Source organism: Harmonia axyridis, chromosome 3 (assembly GCF_914767665.1).
Source record: "Harmonia axyridis chromosome 3, icHarAxyr1.1, whole genome shotgun sequence".
Lineage (NCBI taxonomy): Eukaryota > Metazoa > Arthropoda > Insecta > Coleoptera > Coccinellidae > Harmonia > Harmonia axyridis.
In genome coordinates, this window is record NC_059503.1 from 41,548,106 (window position 1) to 41,568,639 (window position 20,534).

The 20,534-nt window shown below is 34.2% G+C and overlaps 1 protein-coding gene across 1 annotated transcript in view; it reads left to right on the forward strand.

Annotated features, from left to right (window-relative positions):
• Positions 1–19,357, forward strand: part of LOC123674666 (GDP-Man:Man(3)GlcNAc(2)-PP-Dol alpha-1,2-mannosyltransferase) — a 94,758-nt gene extending 75,401 nt beyond the window's left edge. The window contains exon 7 of the mRNA XM_045609630.1: positions 19,104–19,357. Coding sequence (XP_045465586.1) covers positions 19,104–19,287 — 184 coding nt within the window. The 3' untranslated portion in view covers positions 19,288–19,357. The remainder of the gene's footprint in view (positions 1–19,103) is intronic.
• The last annotated feature ends 1,177 nt before the right edge of the window (positions 19,358–20,534 follow it).

Genomic DNA, 20,534 nt, shown 5'->3' on the forward strand with positions numbered 1-20,534 from the left:
TCAGAATATGACATTGTTCATGATGCCCTATTCAGCTAAAATATTTTAGAAGTTCTGGCACTTCCGGTTATACAAGAATTAAAAAAAAATTCTTCGAAAAAACAATTTTTTTTCATTTCATGTCTCAGATATTATAAAGATTTCCATTCTCAATTACTCTCTGCTAAAATTATTGCGTTAGTTCTCATAGTTTTCAAAATATCAAAAAACAACCGTAAAAAAGAGAGAATTTCCATAGTCACTATCACGTGAATTATTTTCACTGTGAATATCCTATGCGTATACTCAATTCACTTTCACAAACTAGAATGATGTTGGAATATCGTGCATATCTTGAATTTGAAAAATATCATCACAGGGTGTTTCAAATATTGTGCCAAAAATTGTGAACAGAATTTGATCATAACTTTCGATTTTCAAATCACAACCCTATTTTTTTGTGATTTCGTTGAATTCTACGGTAAAAATAAGGGTAGTGTTCAAACATGATTATGCTCTCAAATTCAATAATTCAAGAGTTATTCCAGATTTTATGAATTTATGTTATACGTAGGGTCAATTTCATTCAATCTGTTTCTAGAATGCGTTTCAAATATTCAATTATTTCAAAGTGACAGGTGTACTCATTATTGAATCTAGTAGATTATAATTTGATGATATGAATCCCCGTTTTTCAAATAATGAAATTCTGGATCTATTCCATATCCACGGTGAATGCAACAGAATTGTTTCGAGAACTTGTCGAGCATTCAATCAGAAATATCCACATTTACCACCAATTGACGAGAAGATAATTCGGAAGGATGTTTCAAACTTTCTGTTACTCCCTTTTCATCACCACGCTGATTTTTTTTTTTTGGCACACAGGAGTCCTGCATGATTTTATTTCATTTGGTAGGTAGAGGTTTTTTTCTTCTAGGTAGGTACTCCATCCAGTATAATGGATATTCATGAAGTATGCAACATCCTTTCAAGAAGATGAGGAAATTTCTGATTTAAAATTTGATGAGTTCTACCAATAATTCTATTGCATTCATCGTGAATATGGAATTAGATATTTATAATACAAGTGCAGAACTTATCGATATTCTTCCAAGAGTTCAGAATGACCGAGTGGTAGAATGAGCCTTCTGTACGAGTTTTAAACATTATGTTCCCGAATTCACTGCCTTTTTATTGAAATTGACGGAAATTTCCATAAATATCTATTAGTGATTTTTCCATTGAAAAATGTTGGTTGGTAGAACAGTTTTCTGTATCACAAATTTGACAAATAATAGATAAATCCGTTCCAGTCTATTTTGTTCCACAAAATGTGCCGGAAAGAACTGATTTGCCACATAATTAGAGAAAAGTATATCCAGAATTTTGTCATTTGAATATCGGAAATTCAATTCGTGAAATCAAATTAGTGAAGCTTTGATAATGAAAATACCTGTCACATGTAAAGTAATTAGTTATTTAACTTTCTATGGTCATAGAGTATTATTGCTAGTCTGTCTGGAAACAGATCGAATAAAATTGACCCTACGTATAACATAAATTCATAAAATCTCAAATAACTCTTGAATTATTGAATTTGAGAGCATAATCACGTTTGGACACTACCCTTATTTTTTACCGTAGAATCCAGCGAAATCACAAAAATATAGGGTTCTGATTTGAAAATCGAAAGTTATGATCAAATTTTGTTCACAATTTTTGGCACCCTGTGATGATATTTCTTAAATTCAAGATATGCACGATGTTCCAACATCATTTTAGTTTGAGAAAGTGAATTGAAATAGGCATAGGATATTCACAGTAAAAATAATTCAGGTAATTGTGAATAAGGAAATTCTCTCTTTTTTACGGTTTTTCCTTGATATTTTGAAAACTATGAGGACTAACACAATAATTTTAGCAAAGAGTAATTGAGAATGGAAATCTCGATAATATCTGAGACATAAAATGAAAAAAAGTTTGTTTTGAAAAAAAAATTTTTAATTCTTATATAACCGGAAGCGCCTGAACTTCGAAAATATTTTAGCTGAACAATGTCATATTCCGAAATTTTAGATTTAGGCGTACAACTTTGCTCTTGCCGTTTTGCAATAGCTGGCTGTAACGGTAAGTGGTAGTCGAAATAAATATATCGTAGATGTCATACAATAAGTTTAGTTATTTGTGAACATAACGCCATCGACATGTTAGTCGATTTGTGTCTGCATCATAGAGATATTCACGATTAACCATGTCAGCTTACGAGTCAAATTCTCGTCATTTGAGGGAGGTTTTAATTTTCTACGGAAATATGAATAAATCTGCGGCTGAGGCTCATCGAATGCTTTCAAATACCTATGGTGAGGCCGCTATTAGTGAAAGAACGTGCCGAGAGTGGTTACAACGCTTCAAGAATGGTGATTTTGATGTCGAAGACCAGCATCGCGGTGGAAGAGAGAAGGTTTTTGAAGATGCAGAATTGGAGGCAATACTTGATCAAGACTCATTTCAAACGCAACAATAATTGACAGGATCATTAGGACTACAAGCCATTTCAAAACGCCTGAAAGTCATAGGAATGATTCAGAAACAAGAAAAGTGGGTGCCGTACGAGTTGAAGCCGGGAGGTGTTTGAACGGAGTTTGTTTGTTTGTGAACAGCTGCTTTCGAGGCAAAGACGGAAGGAATTTCTGCATCGGATTGGGACTGGAGACGAAAAACGGGTTCATTACGATAATCCCAAGCACATAAAATCATGTGGATATCCCGGCCATGCTTCCACGTCGACGGCTAAACCGAATATTCTCGGTTCTAAAGTCATGCTCAGTATTTGGTGGGACCAGCTCGGCGTAGTGTATTATGAGTTAAAACCGACTGAAACGATCACAGGCGATCGTTATCGAACGCAATCAATGCGTTTGTGTCGAGCATTGAGAGACAAACCGCCGCAATACGACGAGAGAGTAGATGAATGGATTTTACTGCATGACAATGCTCGACTCCATGTTGCGAAAGTCAAGATATACTTGAAAAAGTTGAAATGTGAATTCCTATCCCACCCGACGTATTCTCCAGACGTTGCTCCCTCGGACTATCACTTGTTTCGATCAATAGCACACAGCCTGGCTGACCAGCACTTCCTATCTTATGAAGAATTAAAAACTTGGATCGATTCGTGGATCGCTTCAAAAGATGACCAGTTTTTTCAATTCGTACGCTGCCCGAAAGATGTGAGAAAGTATAGTGACCAGCGATGGGCAATATTTCAAATCATAAATGTATAATCAGTGTTTTACAATAAAGCCTCAAATTTCGGTAAAAAAATTTGTACGCTTATGTATTTGTTATATTATGATATATTTATTTACTTATCACGGTTTTAGCCATTCAGGTAGAAATTAAAAAAAAAATAGTAAATCTATTGTTTCATATGAAAAAAAAAAGAAGACAATTGGCAAGTATAACACAAAATCTAATTTGGTCTGTGAACCCTTTGAAAACCTTGTAATCACAGCGTCCTCGTCAACATCAATGTCCCTGTATATGTTCAGGAGGACTAAACTGAATCCGATGCCAATATCGAAAAAACCAGAATAACACCATATGAAATACCATTTATTCATTTCGAAAATAAACTTGCCGAATTTTCTGCTCGAATAGCTGTGCGAAAATTATGAGTTCCCATACAGTTTTATAATACGTCATAATCTCAAACAATCTATTAATATGAATTTCCACCAAGTAAAAAACCGATCCCATCAAGAAGATCTGGCATACAGGCAACGTTGCAGATTATTTCGCATCTGACCATAGACCTAATATTCAGTGACGGCTCGTGCCCTCGAGATGTGGGTCGGCCACACACATATATATATATATATATATATATATATATATATATATATATATATATATATATATATATATATATATATATAAATTTTCCCCATACTTATAACTATATAAATAAATATATATATAAACAAATAGATTTCCACGTCACCCAAGAGGACGCGTTGGTTTTTTGTTTTTAATGGGAAACCTCACCTAGAATAGCCCTATTATAACCCAATATAAAAATGTAGTTCTCAAATCAATGAAAACTGAAATAAAATGAAACTCTTGAAAAAACAGAAATAATAAAATATTCAATTATCAACATAAAATATATATATATATTTGAATAAACATAGAGAAAACCTCTCACGAAAACATATAAATAAATGTATAAAATATAAAAAAATCTTATAAAGACCACAAAAAATATTGTGGAAATGACCGCATGTATTCTGGTCGAAAATGTATGAGCTTGCGTACCCTTTATTCATTTTTATAGATCAAATCAATTCGACGATCTTTCTTTGTCGCGAAGTCATCAATAATTTTCTCGAAAAAAAAGTTTCCTCTGGCTAGTTCTTTAACTATAAACCTCTTTCGATTGATATCAGTGCCAGGTTATTTAAACGGTCTTGAGACATCATGTTCCTACTGAAAGATTTTATTCTTTTGAGCGCTGAAAAACGTCTTTCTACTGACGCGGATGTTGGTGGCAGGGACAAAATCATACAAAATAACTTATATAATTCAGGAACATCGGAAACAACATTATTTGAGAAAATGAATTCCGTAATACCATTCAGCATATTTGAATTGCCGAAGATAGCATTGTCCCAGTACATGATCAGAAAATCAATACCTAACTACTATCGAACGGCATAAATAAGTTTTTTTCTGATTAAGACGTTATATCCCATAATCAACCATTCATTTGAATATATTAATTATATTTTCATGATCTGAAAATCAATAAGATAAGATAAGATAAGATAAGATATTTATTGGTGATTAATACAAATAATACATTGTTTTCACACGTCATTAAGGGTAATTTACAGACAGCAGTATAAATAGTATATTAAATCTCGGCTCCAGAACAATATTATGCTAAAATAAATAAATATATAATAGAAATAAATGCTATAAATAGTATATTAAATCTCAGCTCCAGAACAATTTTATGCTCAATCAGTTTCATCCAGAGTCATATTATAAAATTCGTCAATTGAATAAAATACCTTCAATGTCAATATCTTTTTCATTTTTATCTTGAAAACGTTCATTCGCAGATTTTTCAGCCCACCAGGAAGTTTGTTGTACAAAGACACCGCTCGGAATCCAGGAGCGCGCTGGGATTTACTCAATCTTAGGAAATCTTTCCTAATGAGTGATTTGTTCCGTGTACCATATCCATGTATGTCAGATTGTAGCACATATTTATCCTTGTTTTTATGAATATATATAACACTCTCCAATATGAATAGCGATGGGAATGTAAGAATACCCAAATCTTTAAAGGCATTTCTACAGCAGTCACGGTAGCCCAGCCCTCCCAAAACTCTTATCGCTCGCCTCTGCAGTCTGAAAACAGCCTCACGACCCGCACTGTCCCCCCACAGCAGGACGCCATATTTCAGATGTGATTCTACCAGGGCAAAATATACTGAACGTAACATGTCCGGTGTCAGGGAAAAGGATAGAGTTCTCAGGGCAAAAATATTTCGACTCAGCCTGGCCAGTAGGTTGTCAATGTGGCTACTCCACGTGAGCGCCGAGTCCACATGAACACCGAGGAACTTTACTGAATGAACCATGTCGTCTTCCCCATCAAACGGTCTCAAGGTCATAATCATATTGTATGTTTTCTCCTCATTCACACTGAGGCCGTTTGCCGTGAACCACTCCACGAGCCTCACTCGCTCTTTACGTGAACGCTCAAGCAATGTCTGTGAGTTCACGTCCCTTATTGCGACTGTAGTATCATCTACAAATAATGTAGCTTCAACTTCAGGTATATAATCTGGTAGATCGTTAATATACACCAGAAATAGCACTGGTCCCAAAACTGAACCCTGTACCACTCCCATATTAATGGGGCTCATCTGAGAGCGTGTTCCGTCCGAGCTGACTATTTGATACCTCTCGCTCAAAAAAGAAGCCATCATGTCCATCGCCCTGTCGTCGAAACCATATCTTTTCAATTTTTCGAGGAGCTTGTCGTGGGGTACACAATCAAAGGCCTTTGTAAGATCGACAAATGAGGCCAGACGGTGATCCTTATTCTCAAAGCTTTCGACAGTAGAGTTGACAAAATCGATGATCGCCTCAACTGTATTCCTCCCCTCGCGGAAGCCAAACTGACGATCAGTTAGCAAGTTGTTGCACTCGAGATATGCAACAATCTGTGTAGACATAACTTTTTCTAACACTTTCGAGAAGACAGGCACGAGAGAAATCGGACGGTAGTTGTTGACATCATTCTTGTCGCCCTTTTTAAATACAGGGATCACCTTGGAGACCTTTAAGCATTTAGGGAACTTGCCGGTGATCAACCCCTCGTTAATCAACTTGGTAAGCGGAGATATGATAGAATTGATGTTTTTTTTCACTACTTTAATTGAAAGCCCATAGTAATCGGCAGAGTTACTATTTTTAATATTTCGTACTATATCTCTCACTACATTTTGTCCAACTTCCTGGAAACTGAATGTTTTCCCCGGTGGAATCTGTTTTCGGAAGGTCTCGTCGAAGCGCACGTTGGTTTGGGGTAGACCACGCAGATCCTTCTGCGCAACAGTTGCAAAATGCGCACCGAAGCTGTCAGCATCAATGTTGGCTAATTCCCGTTTGCTGACGTCTTTGATATAACCATTTATTATGCGCCAGGCCGCTTTTGACTTGTTATCTGAAGATTCGATTTTGCTGTTGTAATAACATAATTTTGCTCTCTTTATTGCTTTTCTATACTCCAGACGTAGTTTGTTTCTGTGTTCGCGTAGATCAGACGATGCATAGTACTGATACATCGAGTTTATGAGCAACAAGTTTTCTCTCATGTCTCTTATTTCGCGGGTGAACCAACCGATATCAGCTCGTGTATCCTGGACTCTCAATTTTTTTTCCGGGAATGACATCACAAAATCTTCAACGATGTTCTGATGAAACATACTGAAGCGTGCCTCAAAACCCAAAGTATTGTCATAAATAAAACCCCAATCTCTTCTTTGGAGAGCACCATGCATCTCGAAAAAACCCTCGGCAGTAAGAGGTCGCAATTTTATGTACTTATATGGTTTAAGCTTACTGGGAATCCTCGCACTAAGGAACTGCGCATCATGGTCCGAGAACGCTGTCGGTATCACGTCCGCATACTCATCCTGTGCGTCAAAATTTGTGAAGATGTTGTCGAGACAATTATTGTTCCTGGTAGGCTGAAAAATTTTCTGCTTGAACCCGAAGGATGTCAAAAGATTTAGAAACGTTTTAGCCTCCCTATCTGGAACGAAGCTTGTGCCGGTATCGAATCTAATATTAAGATCACCACATAAAAAAACATTTTCATTATATACACTAATAATATCTAGTAAAGTCTCCAAATTGTCTATGAATATTCTGAAATTTCTGGAGGGCGCGGAGTATATACATACTACAAGAAAATTAATTTTATTTAATTTCAACTTAATGGCAGATATCTCACAGTGAATCTCTAAAGACAGATCGCGAATTTTCATTATTGTTGGGGAATCGATGATAGTTCCACTCTGATTTACCAGTATCATAGATCCTCCATTTGATAGGTTCGTCCTTGTATATGCGTGACCCATGTACCAGCCATCCAGGCACATCCCTTCTGCCTCTGACTTGGTTAGCCAATGTTCAGTTAGGCACAACACATCTGGCTTATTGTACTGGGAGTATATCATGCACTCAAGGTCATTCATCTTATTTCGGACACTCTGTATGTTTAAATGCATCAAATTAATACTGGTTTTTCCATTTTTCTGTGCATCCCGGTAGACTAATCTATTTTCGGTCTCTCCCCCATAGCTACTATCGAACGGCATAAATAAGTTCTTTTTTGATTAAGACATAATGTCTCATAATTAACCATTCATTTAATTATCAAATATTTGAAATAAACTGTGAAAAGTTGCTGCTTGACGCTCTGCAATAGGATAACCGGCCAGCCGACCCTGTGTATTGGGAAGCGACCTAACATCGAGTTGTTGTGCCGTTCTACTGAGTGGACGTATTCTGGGCGTATGTCGTAGTATCTTTTCCTTTACGTAGCGCTCTCGGTAGCGCTGGTTCCGCCATCGGCTCTTGGCCGACCTAACGTGATGATATGCTTTCAGTGACATTCCAGGAGTTGCAATTGTATAATTGTAACATTTGTGTTACATTTCAGACCTTATGTTACGGTGTTACGTACAATTCTGGAATAACTTGTTTGGGGTGATGTTACGAAAAGTTACCATTTACGATTGTGGTTTGTTACAATTTATGAAAGGGAATAACAACGCTGGATGCTTTGGAAATCGAATATTAGGTGGGTCCGAAAGAAAATATTGGCCGGTATAAGTTATATTTTCCTGTTCTGAGTGGAAATATTCATTACCGAGGGAATTTGGATATCGAAATCGATAACTCCGATTGAGTTTGAATGAATTGAATATCTAGAACTATTTTCTATTTCCCGATAATTTTTGGGTCGGCCCGGCCGACCCTGCCGACCCCGACGAGCCGTCACTGCTAATATTAGGTCTATGCATCTGACAGACGTTACGTATTAAACATGATGGCCGCCGCCATATATAAACAATGGATGAAACCATCGATTTTGACGAAAAAAAGGCATTTTTATTTCAGGGAAAGCTTGAAATGTGATTAATTAATCATTTCTAACGAGAATCAGTTAATAAAATACAAGAAAACTAGTTATTAATGTGGATAACCTCACCTTCATTAGGCCAATTTCACAATTAAAAAAAAAAACTAGCTGGATTAAGGAATTTATGATAGCGGATTCGTGATCTAAGACCCAAAATAAGTAAGTCTGCAAAATTTCATCACTTTTGAATCATTATTCAAATTAATTCTATATAGTAAACATTGTTTTTCTTTTTAGAAGATGGATTATTCTCGTTTGGATGGATAATTATACAGGATATTTATTTGTCGAATATCAATTAGAAGTATCTAGAGATGTTGGACCAATTTAAGTCTGAAAATTGAGATTAAAGCTTCAAATTATTAGCTTATTTGTAAAGAAATACACAATATTTGATCAACAATTATATAGGGTGTATATATATTTGAAGTAGTAATTAGACATTTTGAAATCTGAAATTCTCATTTCTCTAGAAATGGCAATTTCTTTCTTCTTTAAAAAATTTGGGAAAAATGCATAAGCAAAATGTGAGAGTTATTATCAGTCAATAGAAATACTACCTGAAAAAGAAACTGCATTCAATGTTTATTTTCAGTTTTGACAAATATTGAATTTTCTTAATCATTCGATAAGATCTATGAAAAGACCTACAGTGAAATTTTTGTTTTAGGAATATTCAGTATAGCTATAATAAACTGAAAAGCAGCAGAATGAATAGATCTACCCCAAAAACCCATGGCTTATGTTGCCTCACAAGCAATCGTAACATTTTTGAGAAATCAGGTTATAAGAAGTCCCTCATTTCCAAGGTTCATCAATACTTTTTTCAGTTGAGCAACAAATTATTCTTCTATTCCATAATTTATTAAGAAATACAATATATGATCAACAATTATATAGGGTGTATATATTTAGAATACAAGGAAGGACACCTTTTGAAATCTAAAAATTTGGTTAATAGTAGGTTATTTTTCATAATTTATAAACTAATACAATATATAATTTGCAATTATAAAGGTAGGTTGCATAGATTTAGAATACCAAATAGTGATTTCTATTTTGCTTACTCTTCTGTTGCATATTTCTTGAAGGTATATGGACAAAAATGATTCTTGTGGGTTCTGGTGAACGATCAAAGGGATACAGAATACAGGTAACAATGTCATCAGTCGAGATGTAGTTATTATAGATAAGGGATGATATAGAAATTTCACTAGATAATTCTGATTCAGTGGAGGACAGCTTGTAGCTCTGGGTTTTACTCAGAAGTAAATTGAACAGGGCAATTTACGTCCTATATAGTAAATAAAATTTTGACAGATATTGGTAGAAAAAGATCAACAATTGAGCATTGTATTTACAATCCAAAAATAACTTGCTAACTGTTGTTGCATTGTACGTGGATGATTTCTTTGTTTTAACTAATGTTTATTCTGAATGAATATATCTGATAGAAAATTTAAGTGATAATTTTATCATAAAGAATTAAGGGAACGCTAAAAAATGTTTAGAGATGAATATCCCTAGAAATTATGAAAAAGGTAGTATAGTAATTGTTTATATTCTTCAAATATGTATTGTAATGATTCAACATGTCTGATTGTAAACACATGAAAACTCCTTTGAAAACTTAATTGAAAATTGATTCAACATAAGAGAGTTGTAATGATGAACCATATAAAAAATTAATAGGTTTATCAACGTCTTTAGCAGTATTAACTAATCCTGATAAAGCACACTTTGTTAATCTCTTGATTCAATTTAATAATTATCTCATTATTGAACACAGGAAAAGTGCAAAACTCATTTCAAGATGCAAGTAAAGAAAGATCATCGTTCAATGTTTACTTCAGGACCTGTGTTCAGTATTTGAAATGACTGCCTCGGTACTAAAATAAATCTGGATCTGAATCAATTAATAATTTAATTTTCACCAAAATCGAAAGCAATATGAATAAATCAGTAGGATAGCATTTTCGAACTGGCCATAGAGAACCTATTCCTATAACGATTGAAAGATTGGAAACTTTAGTGAACAAATAAGTATCTACATTTTTAAACGAGTTTAATCATTCATTCATGACATGGAAAGTTTTAATAAATAGTCACTTTTTAAAGTATTTTATACCTACATTGAATTGCTGGAAAATTTATACCAATTTCGAAAGTAACTGCCATGTCAAAATTTTTCATATACTGAATGATCCTTCAAATTTTATTTCTGTCGTAACATTTTGACTAGTAATTCAAGTGAAAAATTTGAACTGATTTTATATATGTATATAGTATAGCTATGAATGAACAACCTGAAAAGAGACAGAATGAATAGACTTGCCTTTCGAATACCCATGGCTTATGTTACCTCATAAGCAAATTTAATATCTAGATAGAACCTTTTTGAGAAATCAGGTTATAAGTTTGAAAGTCTCTTAATTTCCAAGGTTTCAGTTGAACGACAAATAATATTATGATAATATAACAGGGTATATATGGTTGAAATTATTCGTATGAAAGATTACACAACGATTTGATTTCTTCATTATAAATTCAACAGCACTGCACTCAAATTCTTCAAAAACTGATAGGTCACTTATATTTTTGCACTCTTGAGTAGTAAAAGTGTATATTTTAGATATTCAAAGAACACATGGAAATTTTTGAATGTCATCTGACTAACTTGGCTCTTTTTCCAGTAATAAAGCCAATTGTGAATTATCTATAAGGAGTTTTTCTATCTGTTTAATACATGATCAGATGAAGCTTCTGTTCTCTTTGGTAGTTCCATCTTCTGTCGCAATAAATTCAAATTCTCACGAAAGAGAATGTAGTTTTATAGTTTGTGGAAAATAAACGAAAAATTCCTGAAATAAAGTAACATTCATATCCAATTGAATGATACAAACACTTAAAACAAACCTGAATTGAGGAAAATGCATTCGATGATATAAATGTTCATTTCTAAATTTTGACAATTTTTGATTCGCCGAAGACTTTGCATTTTATCTGTCGGCATTTATTTAAATATTGAATAACAATTTTGGAAACTGCAAACTTTTTCAAGAACTTTCATATATGGAAATGGAATATTTATTATTAACATGACACTGACAGTCAAATTGTCCACAGATACCACAGAAATATGGGACTTGAAATGTCAAAATGATCCGAAACACCCCGTATACTCGAAAACCGCGAGGAGAATCGAAGGTTTGGGATTTTTCCCGGGATCTCCAGACGATTTTGAGGGGGGTCTTATTCTTGTCATTTTTGCTCTAGATGGTCCCGTTTGGGCTGTGATTTTACGTTTAAAGTTTGACGTATATGTGCAAGCGGTTTTATATATACTTAGATACACGAATCTTATGCCCATAAAACTAGGTATTTTCATCATTTTACCGATGCCCTATGTAACTAAGTTGAAACTAGGAACCCCGCTATCAGGTAATTTTGCCGCTTGCTAAGACATTACATTTGATACCGGGCTTTGTTATTATTTGTTAAAGTCACAATAGGGAAAAAGATGGATTAGGGGAAGCGAAAAAGGAATATTATTGAAAAAAAAAGGTAAATTAATTAAAAACAGACTTAACTTTCGATTATTTATTTAATATATTTTTTTTTAATATTTATTTAAATCCAACTTACAGTAAATGTTCAAACTGTTTCCCTCGGACTCTAATGCATAAATGACACCGTTTTATAAAATTACGATTGAATTTTCTTAAACTAATTTCCGATATGGTCCGGGCTGCGTCGAATACGCGTTCACGCAATTCTTCCTCGCTTCTTATTGGTTTTGCATACACTTTGTCCTTTAAACATCCCCAATAAAAAAAATCCAGTGGATTCAAATCCGGGGATCGCGGTGGCCACAGTATGGGTCCTAATCGCCCAATCCACCTGTCGGGGAATGTGTTGCTGAGGTGCTCGCGAACCCGCCGGGCGTAGTGTGCCGGGCAGCCATCTTGCTGGAACCACATCCTCTGCCTGAGTGCCAAGTCTTCCAATAATCCTGGCAGGTCATTTTGAAGCATTTCCAGGTAGTTTGCCCCGTTTAAAATAGCTGGCAACTCGACCGGTCCTATTATTAGGCCGTTAAAAATTCCCGTCCACAAATTGATTTTGAATTGGTATTGGGACCGGTCTTCTCTTGTTTCGTGCGGGTTTTCTAGTTGCCAGCTATGGATATTATGTAAGTTGGTGTATCCGTCCCTTCTGCAGGCCGATTCATCGCTCCACAACACTTCATTAAAAAAGTTGGGATTTTCTCTCCTTTGTATCATTTTTCGACAAAATTCAACACGCAGTGCATAATCAGTCGGCTGTAGAGTTTGTACGCGTTGAATGTGGAAGGGATGGTATTTGTTCCTGTTCAAAATTCGTTGTGCCGAGGATTTGGGGACTCCAGTACGGCGTTCAATATTTCGCACTGAAGTTCCTGGCTCCGCTCGCACTTCTTCTAAAACGACGTTGTCGTCAATCGTTCGAGGTCTTCCAGATCGGCTATTCGTCCCTGGTAGTCTGCCCTCGCGATAAGCATTTGCAGTTCTCAAAATGACTTCGTAGTTGGTAGGATTACGATTCGGATATCGTTCCAAGTACAACCTTGCAGCCAATATTGCATTGTAACTCACATTGCCTCGATTTGAAACACGCCTGGTTTCGCCGTAGATTAAATGCATGTCAGCGTACTCACTATGAGTAAACTTGTGATTCGCCATGGTTGCATACACAAATCAGTGTCCGATAGAGTGCCGAGTTGTCACTTTATTCCACAAATAAAGAGTAAATCAGAGTCCAGAGAAATGCCAAGTCGATTTTAGTTAAGGAACACACGAAAACAGAGACACGGAGAACACGGGGATCGCACGAAACGCAAGGTAACGAACTGATTTGGTTTGCAGGGCCATCGCTGCTCGTGCTACATGATCGAACAAAGCACTCTATCCATCCCTTTCTTTACCAAGTAGATAAAGAGAGACAGAACAAGTCTCTCTCTAGGGACGGCTAGCGAGGTGCATAGTTTTAAATTAGTTACGCATCGGTAAAATGATGAAAATACCTAGTTTTATGGGCATAAGATTCGTGTATTGTACCATTTCTAAATCTGTCTAAAATGCCCAATTTTTTGATGTTACTTGCTCGTTTTGTTTCAAGGATTTTTTTTTTCACAGCAGGTGTCCAAAGTCGAAGTTCTCGTTTTGCTAGCAATTGAAATCAAGATTTATCCATTAATTTACGGAAATCCACATAACTTTTTGACAGAATCATACTCATGTCATCTTAAATAACTATTTAAGATTCCATTACAACAAAAAAAATAAGCTTCGAGAGCTTTCCAGCAGAATTCTGACCCTGACAATGTTAAAAAAGGTGAAAATTTACTAAAAAACGTAATTTGGTAATAACTCGAAAACCATGCAACTTTTACTGGGGTCATGTGAGGCTGGTTAGGTCCCTCTTTAGCTGACCTACCTCCGGTGTCACTGTGACGTGCCACTTATGGGACACCCTGTATTTTTTGTAATTGGCTGCATTCAATTAGAATTTTTACTAAAGATGAGAACCTAACATTGAAAACAAAAACCTTTTGGTTTATGAGCAAATCACAAGTTTCCTTGGACATTAACTAAAAATAAGAATTTTAACGCTTTTTGGTTCGGTAACTAAGTGTTTGCGGACACATGTTCATAGGATAAAAGTCTTATTTTGACCTGATAAATACGCCCCTGAAATGTTGATACTGAATTTAAAATCACCCCCACAATAATTATCTCATGCAAATACCTAGTGGTTCAAAAACAATCTATTTTCATCATGAAATTTTGTTTTAATTTTTGAACGATCTAGGGCTCCCTTGAAATACGCCCCGAGGAAAGCTCAACTTTCTTCCCACCTGGTCGCTAATGTCCTGGGTGTGTTAGTTCTGTGTGTTCGATTCTTAGACGGTGTGTTTTGGCTAGGTATGTTGTTTTGACACATCGTTTGAATTCTCTTAATTTACTTCCAGTTTCGATCCATCCATCTGCTCTGCCATTGTTCAACTATTTTGTTTTTGGAGTTGACAAAGTTAACATCGATTATGTGTTGTAATGCTTACCAGATGTTAGTCAAATTAGCAATCGGGATATATATTTTCTCCAAACCCTTCATTACTTAGGGGTTGAGTAGACAATAGCTCATAAAAGTTGTTTATTCTCGACGTACGGTTCTATTTGGCTTGTTTCTATTTGTTTGAAAATAAATTCGTAAAAATAAGACTGTTATTTTTAGGGAAAACAACTTTATAACTTCTATGTTCTATGTTCTATGATCTATGTTCTATGATCTACGTTCTATGTCTGAGATTCTAACCTAAGACTAGTTCATATGGTATTTGTGAGTTATTTTAGAATCCCGAAGAAGTGGCATTGTTTTTGATTTCTTACAGGTTAGTAAGCTATTTCTTTTTATTTGTTTTTATTTATTTTTATTTTATTTCTTTGTATTACTTTGTATAATATTATTTCTTTTTTGTATGTTATTATGTTATATTTTAAACTAAACAAAATAAATCTTACAGATTCAAGACATCAAATCGTCTATTTCTTTGATTATAAAAATAAGAATTGATAACATTCTTATAAATTTTATCTTGAAAATATGCAGATAAAACAGAAAATTAGTAAATATGCACTGCAAGGCAAATATATCTCATTTGAGACACAAACAATGCATATTTATACGCATTAGCATATGTAAGCAATATAATACAATGCTCGTCGATGAATTGTGCTACATTTATCCATCTCACTGGAATAACTACAAATTTCTCGAAAACTGTAGGGGCACAAAATCCATACCATACGCCACAAAATGACTACAATTTATCTAAAGAAGAAATTTTCCGTCCGAAAAGTAAGTGATTTTTTATACGCAAAAATTGGCACAAAACACCCAAATAAAAAAATTGTGCATTTCCATGTATGAGTCACAGCGTCAAGTTGGTGACTCACGGAGAAAACTCGAAATATCTAGAAAACTGAATGGGCACAAAAAATTTTTTATACGGCAAAAATTGGCACAAAATACCCAAATAAAAAATTTGAAAACTTCCATGTATGAGTCACAGCGACAAGCTAGATTGACATGGGTAGTGCATTGCGTTCGATGATTTCACTCCTTTTTCACGGGAACGAAATGACGTATATTTAGAGATGAGCGATACCGTGATTTCTAGATCACGTTGTGAAACGTGAACGTTTTTTAATGATATCAGTGAAATTAAAGCATGACGTGATCACTGTTTAGGTATCGGATTCGCTTAGCCGTGCAGCACGGACCCTAACCTAACTCACTGATATCATAAAAGAGCTAAGCACGGACCGTGCTTGTTATTATTATTTGTATGAATCACCCAAACCTTAGCTCTTTTGTCTTTCTGTTAATTCTTTAGAGGTAACAGATTTGTTGAATATGGATATGAATAATTTTGGACGTCGAAAAATAAATAATACCTACACATACAATAATTCACATGTGAATATATATTGATGATATTAAGTGGGTGATACTGCATCAAATAAAATAAGAGAAAAACAGAAAAAGTAACAATCAGAAATGAACCAGAAAATGTACAGAAAATATTGTAAAACTAGTTATATAAATAATTAAATTTCTTAGACATATTTGATATTTTCTATTAATTTCTGAGCTAATCAAAGAATTGTGAAATCTCTAAATGAAAAGGTATGACTTTTAGGACATCAAATAATAAATAATAAGCCATATGGATATATTCAGACGTTTATTTATTTATTTAATAATGATGATGAGTAATCAACCTCCAAACAAAATACACTCATTTTATAATTTCATATATCAAAATAGTTAAGTGGCTAATACTGTAACAAAAAAATAAGAGAAAAATTAAAAATTTTACAACAGAAAACTCAGAAATGGGTAGTAAAAACAGTCTCTAAATAATCGAATTTCCTAACTATCTTTGACAAATTTTTCGAGAAAAAAATACAATTATTCCTATTTATTCTCCACCAACGACATATCATAATTGAGGAATATAATCATTTGAGTTTTTTTATTAGTTAGCCTGCTTCGACGTTCTGTTAATATTCGTCCGGCTTTCGAAAACAATCTTTCGCACGGAATTGATGTTGCTATAGTGTATAAGTAAGTGTAAGTAAGTTCAATAACTCTTTAACTAATCGACCGAATAATTTCAAATTTGAAGTGTAGTCACTCTACTATCGCCTTCCTTCAATATTTCTGAAATCGCGAACAAATCAGATCCGAAGGTTTTCTATTTTCGGAAATATTGGATCACCCTGTATGTGCTTTATGATTTTATCTCGAATTCGTAACCACAAATAATTAATTCATAGAGAAATTTCAAAAATCATTATTAGCACTGTCATACAGGTTGATCAATAAACATTGCCTTATGAGCGAAATTTCATTGTGCGATAAACTTATCAGTAGAATTAAATTCGAAATTTGCAGATCGCAATTCCTGACGTCAAAGGAAATACTTTTTTCTTTTACCTTTTTTTTCGAATCGGCTCGCTTGAAAAGATGGGCTGTTGGAAATCCATTAAAAAAATGTAATTTTTAGTTATATCTCGCAAATGGAATGGAATCGGACAATCGGACGGCAAAGACTCATCCTGTATAGTTGGGCTATATATTTCAGCTGACTGATGTCTGTCAGATTCTCAAACAATTAACTGATTTCCATTATTTGAAAAAGTAGAGAGTTATTTCTGAAAATCTGACCAGAACAAGGATACTGCACAAATGTAGCAAAAATATCTGAAGCAATTTTGGCCGAAGAAAAACGAAAGTGCACTACTAACTTTCTTCAAATTTTTTTTAGGGAAATGTCAGGGCCGCAATTTCCCATAAGTGCAGCACAAAATCGAAATACAGAGTTTTTTTTTCTAATTTTTGGGTAATCCTGTGAAACCTACAAAATTTATGACATAGGTGCTGGCCTGGCTTTTAATTGAATTTTGTGATATTTAGTACTTGTACAAAAATTTTCATCGTTGAAACCCAATAAAAATATTTTGGGAAATTTTTTCGAAGTCATATGTAACAAAAAAAAATGTTACAAAGTATCACGAACCTAGTACAGCACAATTCAGTAAAAAAAAATCGAAAATAACCCTTGTCTTCTTCCACTATGGTCGCTCAAAGACCACGAAACACGTTAAATATCTAACGTGTTTGATATCCCATTTTACGTTCGTGCCGCCTTCGAAACCGTCCGTTTCGAGAATCGTTTCACAACTCCTCCGTTGACACGAGTCGATCTCCACACATAACTAACCTCGCTTGTGCTTAACTACCCGTGTCAACTAGGATAAATCATTCATTTCGTGAATATTCGCTCGACTCTTCCGTTGACACGCGTCGTTTTCCATGTATTCTTGAACCACAGCTGTGATCCACTAGCCATGTCAACTTAGCTTTATGCTGTGGGCACAAATTTTTTTTATACGGCAAAAATTGGCACAAATTACCCAACTTAATTCGATACCAAAATTCTAAGAGTGGATCACCAACTTGACGCACCTTGCTAGAGAATACTTCTGGGCTACTTCAAGAATAAGAACAACAAAATTTTAATTTCTCACGGTCACAATACTAGGCTAGGCAAACCATACAAAGTTATACTGTACCGTTCGTATACAACAGACGGGAAAGAGATACGAAACATTTTTGGCTCCCAGAACCTTTAATGCGCTCCCGGCTCCTTCCTTCTAGAATTCCTTCTAGTTTGAATTCCCTCAATGTTCAGTGAAAGTGTGAAAAAGTGGATATCTCTCCTTCTCCGGTCCCATGTGGCGGAATTTATAGATCTCAAAAATGTCCATTGAAAATCTATGTGTAAGAAAGGAAAAAAAAGTTCCAAGTTTATATAAAAAAAAACTTAATTATGTATTTTTTTTATACAAACTTGGAACTTTGCATTCACTTGAGCCCAAATTGTTTCTTTCAACGATCATTGTAATACAGTGCTCTGCACGTCTGTTGGGTTTTTAGTATATTTTTATTCCCACACAAGAAATTTCCTTTCCATGGGAAAATCTAGTGCCTATGTGTAATAAGTTATTGATTGTTTACATGATCGTTAGGTTCAATTCATATGTAGTGTTATATATTTGGATGATTTGTATCATGAAGTGTGCACCTGTTATATATAAATAATTCTAACATATAGTCCATCATCAATATCAAGACAACAATTGAGTTTTCATTATTTGTGATATTGTATATTTACCATTTTTCCTACAGTTTATTGAATTTTATTGAGATATTTGAATTTGAGACTAATTGTATTTTATTTATTAATTTTTTACAATAAACTGATTATTATTATTATGCATTTCAGGCTTGGATTTCTCGCATTTACCCCCCAGGACTATTCTTACTGCTTAAATTACATCATTAATGCTGAAGAGGATGAGATCAATGCTATCCGTGGAAGAGCGAGATCTTCTGTTGATAGATTTAGTTCAGAAAAATTCTGTGACGAATTTTTGAGAGCCATAGATCCTCTATTCAAATATAATTGATGATAGTACAAAACTATATCTGAAAAAAAAAATTTTTTATTTATCAATAAACAATTGGAGTGAATAATCAGTTGACATTCTTTTTCACCTCATTTATGTTGTAGTACATATATTGTTTTGTTGAATTCATATCATCATTCGAGTAGAATATAATAGAGAATTCAAATAAAATGTTTAATCTCTATGAATTATTCACAAAAAATTGATCTCAAATTACCCTATATCCTCCCTTTCGATAGAGGAATAAGGATATAAGGCGTTGAAAAATAGAATTAAATAAATTACTGATAAGGATCGAAAAATATTGATAATAATAATAATAAATACTCTTTATTTCAGAATCGTCTCAAGTTTACAAGATGAAATGAAATGAAATAGTGTCAAAAATAAATAGTATAATTTTTAGTTATTTCCTAAATAGTCTTCTTAAATATTTTGTAGTTTGTGATGTTCTTTGTGTCATTTGGTAGATGATTGTATAATATTAGACATCTGTATTCTGCTTGTTGTTGCGTTGTTGTTAGTCTATATTTGGGATAGTTATAATTCTGGGTTCTTGTTTCATATCTTTCTTTCAGATTCTTGTATTGTTCAAATAATTCATTGTTCCTATGTATAAATAGAATGCATTCCTGTATGTATAAGCAGTATAATGTTAATATCCTTTTTTGTCGGAAAAATCCCCTGCATGATTGGTTGTATTTCAAGTTGCATATTATTCTTACAGCTTTTTTTGGAGCCTGAAAAGAGATTGTATGTTTCCAGATCCGTAAAATATCAGTCCATATCTCAATTTCGACTCTATCATTGCATAATATACGGTTTTTGCTACTTCAGCATTCAGATATTTAGCTGTTACTCTGAATGCATATAATGATGATGCCATTTTGTCTTCTAAGTTTGCTACATGTGTTTTCCATTTCATATCACCATCAATGTGTATACCTAGAAATTTTGTATGTTCTGATATCTTGAATTCTTGATTTTTTATGTTGATTTTTCCAGGGTTTTCTATATTGGAATGTATTGGATGGAATAATATCATCTTCGTTCTTGTTTTGTTGAGTATTAAGTTTTTATTTTTCAACCATTCTTCAGTGTAGTGCATTATGTTCTCAGTTAGACTTTTGAGATCAGGCCATAATGGTTGTACTGCTAGGAGGTTTGTATCATCTACATAGTGAACATTTGTTATTTCTTTCCGGTTCTCGATCGGAGAAATATGACCAAAGTCGTTAATATAAATT